The 13,271-nt window shown below is 40.2% G+C and overlaps 1 protein-coding gene across 5 annotated transcripts in view; it reads left to right on the top strand.

Annotated features, from left to right (window-relative positions):
- Nucleotides 1–13,271, top strand: part of sfxn4 (sideroflexin 4) — a 122,856-nt gene that overhangs the window by 13,242 nt on the left and 96,343 nt on the right. For 4 of the 5 annotated variants that reach the window (XM_059947975.1, XM_059947974.1, XM_059947977.1 and 1 more), the window contains exons 3-4: nucleotides 4,578–4,652; nucleotides 7,249–7,275. In XM_059947975.1, coding sequence (XP_059803958.1) covers nucleotides 4,578–4,652; nucleotides 7,249–7,275 — 102 coding nt within the window. Of the gene's footprint in view, nucleotides 1–4,577; nucleotides 4,653–7,248; nucleotides 7,276–13,271 lie in introns of those variants that run through there. The other variant, XM_059947979.1, reaches the window with a different exon arrangement.

The raw sequence follows: 13,271 nt of genomic DNA, 5'->3' as shown, positions 1-13,271 counted from the left end.
ATATAGGACCCTGGTCAGACCCCACTTGGAGTACTGTGCTCAATTCTGGTCGCCTCACTACAGGAAGGATGTGGAAGCCATTGAAAGGGTGCATAGGAGATTGACAAGGATGTTGCCTGGATTGGGGAGCATGCCTTATGAGAATAGGTTGAGTGAACTTTGCCTTTTCTCCTTGGAGCAATGGAGGATGAGAGGTGACTGATAGAGGTGTATAAGATGATGAGAGGCATTGATCATGTGGATAATCAGAGGCTCTTTCCCTAGGGCTGAAATGGTTGCCACAAGAGGACACAGGTTTAAGGTGCTTGGGAGTAGGTACAGAGGAGAAAAGGTACATTTATGTCAGAGAAATGTATACAATATACATCCTGAAATGCTTTTTCGTCACAACCATCCATGAAAACAAAGGAGTGCCCCAGAAAATGAACGACAGTCGAATGTTAGAACCCAAAAGATCCCCCACCCCAGCTCCCTGTCCTGCGCATAAGCAGCAGCAAAGTAACAATTACCCTCCCCCACGTGGCCAAAAAAAAGCATCAGCACCTGCCACAGAGCACTCAATGCAGCAGTAAAGACACAGACTTGGAGTAACCCCAAAGGCTACATTGTTCACCCGGTAGGTTCATGAGGTTAATTCCCAGGATGGGGGGGTTCATGAGGTTAATTCCCAGGATGGCGGGACTGTCATATGTTGAAAAATTGGAGCGACTGCGCTTGTATATACTGGAATTTAGAAGGATGAGAGGGGATCTGATTGAAACATTTAAGATTATTAAGGAATTCGTCACGCTAGAGGCAGGAAAAATGTTCCCGATGTTGGAGGAGTCCAGAACGAGAGGCCACAGTTTAAGAATAAGGGGTAGGCCATTTAGAACAGAGTTGAAAAACTTTTTCATTCAGAGAGTTGTGGATCTGTGGAATGTTCTGCCTCAGAAGGCAGTGGAGGCCAATTCCCTGGATGCTTTCAAGAAAGAATTAGATAGAACTCTTAAAGAAAGCGGAGTCAAGGGATATGGGGAGAAGGCAGAAACGGGGTACTGATTGTGGATGATCAGCCACGATCACATTGGCGGTGCTGGCTCAAAGGGCCGAATGGCCTACTCCTGCACCTATTCTCTATTGTCTGTTATTGTATTTCACACACCACAGGTTCTCTCTCTCCCTAATTAAGAAGAAAGAGGTGTCTCCGTTTTCACAGCGACAACTCGCTAGATTACAATGTTAAAAGTCCACGTTGCTTTATTTGAGCTCTGTGCTCAAAGATCACGAGTCTCTGGGCACACAGCCACAAATATTCCAATTTCCCCTAACAACACGTGGCTCTCCTGTCATGACACCAACCCTCAATCCTCCTGTCTCCAGAGGCCCAAGATCCTAGGCTTCCAAAGCCAAGCGAGCCCTTAGCATGCCGAACAACAGCCAGTCCTGAAACGCCGAGAATGAATCCCATTCCTGCAAAGAACTATAATCAGCATGTAACTCCAGGTCAGGGTCTTGAAAAGAACCCTGAAAGAGAAAAATAAAGATATTAAAGATGGAAATAGAGCTGTTTCCGAAGATGCAAGCAAAGGAGTCGCGGTTTAGGTGTTGAATCATTGTGGATAGAGCTAAGAAACTGCAAGAGTGAAAAGATGCTGATGGGAGTTGTATACAGGCCCCCAAGCAGTAGTAAGGATGTGGCCTACAAATTACAATGGGAGATAGAAAATGCATGCCAAATCGCAATGTTGCAGTAGTCATGGGTAGATTCAATACGGAGATATATTGGAAAATCAAGATGGTGCTGGATTATAAGAGGGGGAATTTCTTGAGTGCCTATGAGATGGCTCTTTAGAGCAGCTTATGGTTGAGCCCACCAGTGGATCAGTTACTTTGGATTTGGTCTTGTGCAATGAACCAGGATTAATCAGAGAGCTTAAGGTAAAACAACTCTTAGGGGCAAAGGATCATAATATGATCAAATTCACCCTGAAACAGGAAAGAGAAATTAAGGTCAGATGTATCAGTATCATGGAGGAGTAAAGGGAGTTACAGAGGCAAGAGAGAAGAGTTGGCCAAAATTGGAAAAGAACACTAGCAGGAATGACAGCAGAGTTGCAATGGCTGGAATTTCCAGAAGCAATTCGGACGGCACGGGATCGGAATTAAGACAAGTGGGACTGCGCAGGCGTGTGAAGCGGGGCAGATTTAAGAAGGGCAGAGATTCTAAATTGGGTTTCATTTGGAGAAGGAAGTCGGAGGATCAGAATGGGAGTGCGGCGGGAGCCATTTTGATTTTTTCTTATTCTCATCGGAGTTAAGAGAGGCAGGAATGGAGAAAGGCCTTAATTGAGTGGATGTGTGAGAGGTTGTTTCCTATGGTGGAAGAGTCTAAGACAGGGGTGGGCAAACTTTTTGACTTGAGGGCCACAAAGGGTTCTAAAATTTGACAGGGGGGCCGGACCAGGAGCAGATAGACGGAGTGTTTTGGTAATAAACCTCATAAAAGAAAATAGAATATCATGGGATATGTAGAAAACATGTGCTTTAATTTCAATTGAAAATGAACAAATGCATTACAACAAAATATCTGTCTTTGAAGTCCCATGGTATTTAGTTATTTATTGAAATGTCTTTTAAAACACTGAAAATTAAATGAATAAAATACAGCTTTGTTTAATAGTAACAGTTATTATTTTAAAGTACTGAAAATTCTGTTATCCTTCAAGATATTATCATCATCACTCTCCTCTTGACTGTCTTTATTTCAAAAACGGTAGGAGATGCAGGTCTACTTGTCCTGCTCCTTCTTATTCAATTGTCCCCGTGCCAAAACTCAACAACGACCCGCACAATGACAGAACAGTGAGAGCGTGCCAATATGCGGAGCTCTGTGCTCGCAAATCCCCGCAGGCTATCTCCCTTAGCCGGAACGCTGGCTAATTGTGAGCCAGTTCGGATGTGCCAGGAAATGGGTTGCCACAAGGTCACAAAGTAAAGCACAAATGTGGAGTAATACGCTGCACCTCAACAAAGGTCAATGTATGTAGAGTGCGTCATCTATTGGGAAAACGCCAGAATTGCGGGGAAAAAACATTAACAAGGTTTATTAATATAATTTCATCAAGTTCTGCGGGCCGGATTAAAAAGCTTAACAGGCCGCATATGGCCCGCGGGCCGTAGTTTGCCCATGCCTGGTCTAAGACCTATGGACACAGCCTTAGTACAGAGGGGCATCCTTTTTGAATGGAGATGAGGAAGAATTACTTCAGCCGGGGAGTAATGAATCGGTGGAATTCTGTGCCACAGGCATCTGTGGAGGCCTAGTCTGCTCTGCCATTCAATTCATAGCTGATCCTTTTCTTTCCCCTTTTCTTTCTCCCTAGGCCATCTATCCCATGATCCTTTCCCTTCTCCAGCTCTGTATCCCTTTTGCCAATCACCCTTCCGGCTCTCAGCTTCACCCCATCCCCTCCGATCTTATATCACTTTGTATTTTCCCCTCCCTGTCCTACTTTCAAATCTCTTACCATCTATCCTTTCAGTTAGTCCTGATGAAGGGTCTCGGCCCAAAACGTCAACAGTGTTTCTCCCTATAGATGCTGCCTGGCCTACTATGTTCTACCAGCATTTTGTGTGTGAAACTTAATGAGTTGGCATCTTTAGCTTATCTTTTTCTACTAACCCATCACTAAGGAATAAGTAAGAAATAGCTATAAAGTTGCAATTATTTACTTGACTTTGGTGTATTGTCTGATATTTGTGTTGCAAGCGTGTACTGGGGGGGGCATTACACCATATTTACACTGAAGTATAACACTATTGGCAGAGCGACGGCAGTTCACCCCATGCAAACGGGGGTAAATTGGGGGCACGGATGCTACAGGGGTATAGATAGAGTAAATGCAAGCAGGCTTATTCTGCTGAGTTAAGGGTGATTGGTGAGAAGTGAAAGAAGAATGTGAAAGGAAACTTCTTCACTCAGAGGGTCATGAGTGTGTGGAATGAGCTGCCAGCACAAGTGGTGCTTGCGAGCTCGATTTCAACATTTAAGAGAGGTTTGGATAGGTCCATGGATAGTCCTGGCATGGAAGGCTGAGGCCCTAGTGCAGGTCAATTAGAGTAAGCAATTTAAGTGGTTTTGACATGAAAAAGATGGGCTGAAGGGTCTGTTTCTGTGCTGCACTTCTCTATGACTCTTGTGGTTCTTTTTATTTGTCTGTGAAAGTTAATCAAGTTGTAGATATTGTACACAAACATGAAAAAATCTGCAGGTGCTGAAAATCCAAAGCAACACACACAAAATGATGAAGGAACTCAGCAGGCCAGGCAGCATGTATGAAAAGAATGAACAGTCGATGTTTCTCACCAAGGCCCTTCATTTGGCCTGACTGATGAAGGGTCTCAGCCTGAAACGTCGACTACTATTGTACCTGTGCAATGTTTATTAATGTACAGTTTGTTTTACCATAGATATTTGGGGTATTCCATGACAAGATCCAATTCAATAACTTTATTTTATTTCCAACATGCAGTGATGAAGCCCGCGTTTCCTTTGAATTTCTTAAATGCATGTCTTTATTTTTTCACTTGAACAGAAGGAAATAAAAAATGCTCAAACTCTGCTTCAAAACAGCCAGCCCAGCCTGGAGGAGCAGGTGAAAGATGAAAAGGTAACCCATACTCACAGAACACGAATAAATTGTGCAAAAGGCAGTCATACTTCATTTTATATTTGGCAATTTGGTTCATATTGTTAAAGTACCAAAGTACTTTAGAAAGGGCAGGTCCTGTTTGACAAACTTACTGGAGTTCTTTGAGGACATAATGAGTACAGTGGATAGAGGAGAACAGGTGGATGTCAAATACTTGGATTTCCAGAAGGCATTTGATACGGTGCTGTACAAGAGACTTATGAATAAGATACAGATATGTGGAGTCGGAGGAAATGTATTGGCATAGATAGTGGATTGGTTAACTGATAGAAGGCAGAGAGTTGGGTGTTGGCAGTCAGTGGTGAGTGGGGTGCCGCAGGGGTCAGTGCTGGTCCCGCAGCTGTTTACCATTTACATTGATGATTTGGAAGAGGGGACTGAGAGTAGTGTAGCAAAATTTGCTGATGACACTCTAGTGCAAAAGCAAATTGTACAGAAGATGTAGAGAGTCTGCAGAAGGATATAGATAGGTTAAGTGGTTCACTTTAGTAGGTCAAATATGATGGCAGAATATAGTATTAATGGTAAGACTCTTGACAGTGTGGAGGATCAGAGGGATCTTGGGGTCTGAGTCCATAGGACGCTCAAAGCAGCTGCACAGGTTGACTCTGTGGTTAAGAAGGCTTACAGTGTATTGGCCTTCATCAATCGTGGAATTGAATTTAGGAGCCGAGAGGTAATGTTGCAGCTATATAGGACCCTGGTCAGACCCCACTTGGAGTACTGTGCTCAGTTCTGATTGCCTCACTACAGGAAGGATATGGAAGCCATAGAAAAGGAGCAGGGGAGATTTACAAGGATGTTACCTGGATTGGGGAGCATGCCTTATGAGAATAGGTTGAGTGAACTCGGCCTTTTCTCCTTGGAGTGAAGGAGGATGAGAGGTGACCTGACAGAGGTGTATAAGATGTTGAGAGTTATTGATCGTGTGGATAGTCAGAGGGTTTTCCCTAGGGCTGAAATGGCTGCCAGAAGAGGACACAGGTTTAAGGTGCTTGGGAGTAGGTACAGAGGAGATGTCAGGGGTGAGTTTTTACTCAGAGAGTGGTGAGTGCGTGGAATGGGCTGCCGGCAACGGTGGTGGAGGCGGATACAGTAGGCTCTTTTAAGAGACTTTTGGATAGGTACATGGAGCTTAGAAAAATAGAGGGCTATGGGAAATCCTAGTAATTTGTAAAGTAGGGACATGTTGGGCACAACTTTGTGGGCTGTAGGGCCTGTATTGTGCTGTAGATTTTCTATGTTACTATATTTATAAGTGAGTGGGCCAAGGTCTGGCAAATGGAATACAACATTGGTAAATGCAAGATCATCCATTTTGGAAGGAATAATAGAAGAGCAGACTATTATTTAAATGGTGAAAGATTACAACATGTTGTTGTACAGAGGGACTTGGGAGTGCTTGTGCATGAATCGCAAAAAGTTGGCTTGCAGGTATGACAGGTTATTAAGAAGGCAAATAGAATGTTGGCCTTAATTGCTAGAGGGATTGAATTCAAGAGCAGGGAAGTCATGCTGCAATTATACAGGGTACTGGTAAGGCCACACCTGGAGTGCTGTGTGCATTTCTGGTCTCCATACTTGAGGAAGCATATTCTGGCTTTGGAGGCAGTGCAGAGGAGGTTCACCAGGTTGATTCCAGGGATGAAGGGGTTAACCTATGAAGAGAGGTTGAGTCACCTGGGGCTATACTCTCTGGTGTTCAGAAGAATGAGAGGGGATCTTATAGAAACATACAAAATTTTCAAATGGATAGATAAGATAGAAATAGGAAAGTTGTTTCCATTGGTAGGTGAAACTAGAACTAATGGAGTGATGTATCTGTGGAATTCTCTGCCCAGGGAAACACTTAAGGCTTCTTCACTAAATATATTTAAGATATAGGTAGATAGATTTTTACATAATAGGGGAATTAAGGGTTATGGGGAAAAGGCAAGTAGATGGAGCTGATTTAAGGACAGATCAGCCATGATCTTATTGAATGGCGGGGCAGGCTTGATGGGCCAGATGGCCTACTCCTGCTCCTATTTCTTATGTACAGTGAAAAGCTTTGTTTGGAATACTATCCACACAATGAACAAGTAATAAAAGAATGCCAAGTTAAGTGGTGCATTCACAAAGTGCAATGAAGGTAGACAATAAGGTGTATGGCCATGGTGAGGTAGATTGTGGGCCAGGAGTTCATTTTAGCGCACAACAGGACCATTCAATACTCATGCAAAAGCAAGAATGCAGCTGACCTTCAGCCTGTTAGTAAGTGTTTGTATCTTCTGCCTACTGGGAGGAAAGAAGAAAATATATTTGCAGAAAGAAGGGACTTTGATTATGTTGGTTACTTTACCAAGGCAAAGAGGGTTGGGATTAGGGTTACCTTAACCCAAGGCAAAGTACGTGGATGAGAGGCTTTTTCTTGAGGTCTGCTGAGCTTTCTTGCAGTCTTGATCAAAATAGTTACCATACCAAATGGTTTATTTACTTAAAGTTGTTTGGTTAGTGTCCATTAGTTTGAACTGTAGTTATACATGTTTTAATAGTTCACTTTTTTATCTTACAGATTAAAGGAGCCTTGAAGCTTACTCTGGTAAGGAAGCATTAGTGAAAACTAGTGGAATGTGTCATAAGACCATAAGATGTAGGAGAAAAATTGGCCCATTTGGCCCATCGAGTCTACTGTGCCATTTCATCATGGCTGATCCAATTTTCTTCTTGGCCCCAATCACCTGCCTTCTCCTCATAACCCCTCACGCCCTGACCAATCAAAAGTATATCAACCTCTGCCTTAAAATATACATAAAGACTTGACCTTCACAGCTTCTCTGGCAAAGAATTTCCACTGACTCACTAGTCTTTGGCTAAAGAAATTCCTTTTCAACTCCATTGTAAAAGGACACTCCTCTCTTCTGAGGCAGTGTCCTCTGGTCCAAGACTCACCTACCATAGGAAACATCCTCTCCATATCCACTTTATTGAGGTCTTTCACCATTTGATAAATTTCATTGAGAGGTCACTCCTCACTCTTGAACTCCAATGAGTGTAGGCTCAGAGCCATCAAATGCTTTTCATATGACAAGCCATTAATCCTGGGATCATTTTCATGAACCTCCTTTGAACCCTCTCCAGTTTCAATACATCCTTTCTTTTTTTGTAATCTATTTTTTTATTGAAGTTCATCATCAAACATTTCCATAAGATGTATTTCAGACATTGTACAAAGATATCATATAATCATATATATCGCAAATCTCCACAAAGTATTTATCAGAGGTATATACTTATAGAAAAGAGTGGAAAGAAAAAACAAGCAAAAGGAAAGAACTATGTACAAGGAGGCAGTGATCTTTTTTTTTACAACAGATTCATTGATTTGTGAGAATAAAATCAGGCCTATGAGGCATTACGTAGTTAAACCATTTTTCCCAGTGTGAATCAAATTGTTCCAGCTTATGCTGTTATCTTCTCCATTTTGTAAATGTCCATTGTAATTTCCATCCATGTATTTAAAGTTGGGCTCTCCTGTGATAACCATTTCCAAGTAAGAGTCTTTTTACCAGCCACCAACAGTATATTCATTAAATATTTATCTCTTTTCAACCATTCTTGAGGTATATATCTAAAATATATGGTCTTACTCTCTAAGGGTATTTCACATTTAAAGATGTCTTGTAGGGTATTGTGTATTCCCCCTCCAATAGTTTTTGATAACAGGGCAGTCCCAAAAAATATGATAATGATTTGCATTTTGATTTCCACAATTTCTCCAGCAAACAGGGAGGTTACTATCATAATGGGATTTCTGAGAGGGTGTAATAAAATACCTTATCAAGTTTTTCCATCCAAACTCCCTCCATTTCTGTGAACTGGTACACTTCCATTGATATCTCCATGTTGTTGTCCATTCTTCCTCAGATATAATTATCCCTCCTTCCTTCTCCCATTTTGTTTTAATGTCTGAAGTCGAATGTGTTTTTAGATTTGACAACCCCTTATACATGCTTGAAATGATTCTACTACCATTATCTGATTTATATGCTTTTCTAAAGAGCTCGATCAAGCTTGTATTTGCCTTGGTTACATTTTTAAGCGTCTTATTAACATATTGTCACATCTGTAAATATCGATAAAAATCTTGTTTTTCTAATAAGTGTTTCTCTTGAAGCATTTCAAAACTGAACAATGTTCCTTCTTTCATTATGTTGCAAAGAACTGTTATTCCTTCAGCTGTCCAGTCCTTAAATCTAGCATCCAGTTTATTTGGTGTAAAATCCAAGTCATATGCACACCATTTAAGAATTGCAATATCTCCCTCTAGATTATATTCTTTTATAGTAGTTTTCCATATTTTAAGAGTCAATTTCACCCATGAGTTATCAATAGTATTTATGGACCTTTGCAGGTTGTTAACAGCCAAAATTGCTTGTATGGGGATGGGAAGTACCTGCTCTTCAATGTTTTTCCATTGGGCGTCATATGATGGGTTACACCAACATATCACAGCTCTCAACTCTGCTGCAAAATAATAATCTCTAAGAGAAGGAAGACCCCATCCCCCTTTTTCCTTTGCTAATTACAAAGTTTTGAGATGAACTCTAGGCCTTTTACCCTGCCAAATATTCCTTGATAGCATCTTGTTCCATTCATTGAATTGATTTTGATTAATCTCTATTGGTAGGGTCTGAAAGAGATATAACAGTCTGGGCAGTATATTCATTTTAATAGAGTCAGTCCTTGAACTGAGACTGAAAAAAGGAATCAAGTTCCGTCTTGCCAATTCTTCCTTAATTTTTTTATATAAAGGCTGATAGTTACATTCTGATAATTTTGCCAAATCTTTTGGCATAATGATGCCCAAATATTTGAAAGACTCTGTGTGCCATGCCCAGGGGTATCAACTTTGAATTTCTCTTGGTGGGCTATAGTAATATGAAAGTAATTGGGTTTTATCTTTGTTGATCTTGTATCCTGATAATTGACCATATTGTTCAAAGGATTGCATCAATTTAGGTGAAGAGTATGTTGGTTGCCCGAGATAGATCAAAATGTCATCCGTATAACAAGCCAATTTATGCTCTGTCCCTTTAATAGTAATTCCCCTGATACCTTCATTTTCTCTGATGTATTGAGCTAATGGTTCCAGATATAACGTGAAGAGTAGCGGTGACCATGCACAACCCTGTCTCATGCCCCTTTCTAGGGTAAGACTATTTGATAAATATCCATTGATTTTAATCCTAGCAGTAGGATTGTCATATAGTGTCTGTATAATTTTAATAGTTGTATCTTGGAAACCAAATCTATGTAAACCTCTGTGAAGAAAATTCCAATTAACCGAATCAAATGCTTTTTCAGCATCCATGCTTACCACTATTGCTTCGATTTTATTGTTTTGTATATGATCCATAATGTGAGGTGTCCTTCGTATATTGTCTGGCGTTGTCGTATAAAACCTGTCTGATCGTTACGTATCAGTATAGGTAGAAACTCCTGTAATCATTTGGCCATGATGGAGGTAAATAATCTATAATCTACATTAAGAACGGATATTGGTCTAAATGACCCACATTCCATTTTATCCTTGCCTTCTTTCGGTATAGCTGAGTTTATCGCTTCCTTCCAACTGGGTGGCATTTGTGCCTTTTTTAGAGCCCAGTTCAGTGTGGGGAGTAAAACAGGAATTAACTCATTTTTAAATTCTTTGTACTACTCTGCCGTATACCCATCTGATCCTAGTGACTTGCTTAATTTAAGCCTACTAATTGCAGCTTTTAATTCAACTTCAATTATGTCAGCAGTCATCATTCTATTTTGTTCTTCGTTTAAAGTGGGTAACTCTAGAGAATTCAAGAAGGTGTCAATTTGGGTTATGCTTTCCCCTGGAACTTTGGAATATAGAGTTTTGTAAAAGACTTCAAAAGCTTCTTGAATTTCACAGTTTATTTTTTATTATTTTTATTATTTTATTAAATCCCAAATTCTATGAATTGTATTTTCTGCTATCTTTTTTTCAGTTTCCATGCCAGTATTTTCATAGATTTCGATCCACTTTCATATCTCTGTTTCAGAAACATTGTTTTTCCTGATTTCTTGCGTAGTCAAATTATTTATTTCATTCCTAATTCTTTTAATTTCCCCTAATGTATCCTGTGCCAAATTCAATTTGTGTTTTTTCTCTAGTTTGTTCAGCCTATTTTGTAATTCCTCTAATGTTTTATTCCTTTTTTTTCTTATATGAAGATATCGCTATAAGAAACCTCTCCATTATCATTAAATTCTAAGTAGAGACCAATTTCTTTTTTAATTTGTTCCTTAAAGTACGGATCATTGAGTAGACTTGAATTTAGTTTCTAAATAGTATTCTTTGGTTGTAGGTCAAAATCAACAGATAAATATATAGGTGCATGGTCACTTACACCTATTGCCCCAATTCCACAGGTGTTTATTTTGTCTTTGTCTTTTCCAAATGTTATGAAATAGTCTATTCTTGTATATACAGAATGGGGAGCAGAATAATATAATCCCTTCTGTCGGGGAAAAGGTCCCTCCATATATCAATTAAATCAACATCCTCAAAAAGTGTATTAACTTTCTTATGTAAAGATTTTGTTTCATAGGATTTTCTATTGGAAGAGTGTGAGTTTGGTTGTAATTGTAAATTTAAGTCTCCCCCACATATCAGGAGACCTTCTGTTTCCGCTACCATAATATCAGTAATTTTCTGAAAGAAACCAATATCACTTCCCGGGGGTGCATATATATTCAATAGAGTAACTGAATTTCCGTCTATAGTCCCCCTTACCAAAATATATCTGCCCTCTTTATCTCCCATTTCGAATACTTTTTCAAAATTTAGCCTACTTAAGATAAGAATAGCAACTCCTCTCCTATGTCCTGATTTATATGAGGAGAAAAACAGATTAGTGAAGCCGATTCTCTTTAATTTTTTATGCTCATTATTCACTTAAATGAGTTTCCTGTAAATATACTACGTGGGCTTGTTCCTTTTTCATTCTGGATAAAATTCTCTTAAGTTTGTTTGGATTTAATAGCCCATTAACATTAAAAGGAATTAATTTTACCTTGTCCTTAGCCATCTGTATTTATCTGTCAATGTATCATTGAAATTAGAATAAAACTTAATCAATCTACTTCCTGAACAAATAAAAACCAAGAAACGGAAATAATAACAAAAATGGCAACGAACGTGTGATTCCAAGGCTGAGGTCTCTAGTAGATGACCCTGCGTTGAGCTAGAGGAAATGTCTAGCTGTGGGGGATAATCCCTCCTACTTGTGAGTTGAGGGCCCCCATTGCAGTATTAATAAAAGTCAGTGAACAAATCCATTACACAGAAAAGATTTCCCTGTGTACATATATATATTCTAATTTTGGTGGGGAAAAAGGAGTAAGTGAGCAAGTAAAGAATAACAACTAAGTAATATAAAATCCACATAATAATAAGTATTTCTCCAGATAGGTATATCACCGTGTACTTTTGCTTCTGTTTAGCTTCTGAACATTTTTAAAGTTAGCCAAATTTTATGGCTCTTCTGAAGGGGGTGAGGACTGTCTTTGGGAAACTCCTGGTCTCTTCCTGATATACTTCTCTTGGCCTCCTCCCGTCTCTGCCTTCTCGATTCTCACATTATTTCCCAAGCGGAGCGGGATAATTCTTCAGTCAGGCTTTCCCTCATTTTGGTCATGCTGACGGGTAACCCTCTGGCCTTCATGTCTGTAGTCGCCTCTTCCATTGTCTGTTACAACCGCGTCCAGTTGTCAGAAAACACTCGAAGTTTAGCAGGGTACAGAGTTTGAAATCTGATCTTATTTTGCTTTAGTACTGGCTTTACTTCAGAGTATTCTTTGTGTTTCTGGAGGACTGCAGGGGAGTAATCTTTGTCAAAATATATTAATTTATCCTCTAAAAACACTCTCTTCTTACTCCAGGCCCTTGGTAGAATCTCCGCCTTGGGGCTGTACCAAAAGAATTTAATTATTATTGAGCGTGGCTTTCTATCCTGGGTAGGTTTTGGGACTATTGCACGGTGGGCTCTTTTGACTTCCAGCTTCATAGCCGGGGGAACATCCAGCCCATCTCGCAGTAACTTTCTGACAAACTCTGTCATAGACGAGCCCTCCGCTCCTTCCAGAACGTTGTAGATTCTGATATTTTTCTGCCTTGATCTTCCCTCCAGGTCAAGCAGTTTACCTTCTTGGTGATGTAATATTCTTATTGTCTTACTCAGTATCCGTTCCACGTTTTGAACGCGATCTTCCTCCTCAATTCGAGTCTCTGCCACCACTATTTTTTGATTAACGCTGGCGAGCTCTGTCTTAATATCACGGATCTGCTGCTTTATTTCTTTGTGGACCTCCATTATTTCTTTCAGAATTTCGAACATATTTGCTGCTTTGCCTGAGCGAGGCCCAGTGTCCGCCTCGCTAGCACGTGGTCGGGTCAGAGGGCCGCTCGCTGCACTCCTCTCGGATGCAGGCTCTGCAGTGTCGCTTTTTTTATTTCCATTTCTTTTCCCCATTCTTTCCCCTCTTTTCAGTTCAAATATTTTTTGAAAAAATATTATA

Source organism: Hypanus sabinus, chromosome 22 (genome assembly GCF_030144855.1).
Source record: "Hypanus sabinus isolate sHypSab1 chromosome 22, sHypSab1.hap1, whole genome shotgun sequence".
Classification (NCBI taxonomy): Eukaryota; Metazoa; Chordata; class Chondrichthyes; order Myliobatiformes; family Dasyatidae; genus Hypanus; species Hypanus sabinus.
This window is presented reverse-complemented; position numbering and strand designations above follow the sequence as displayed.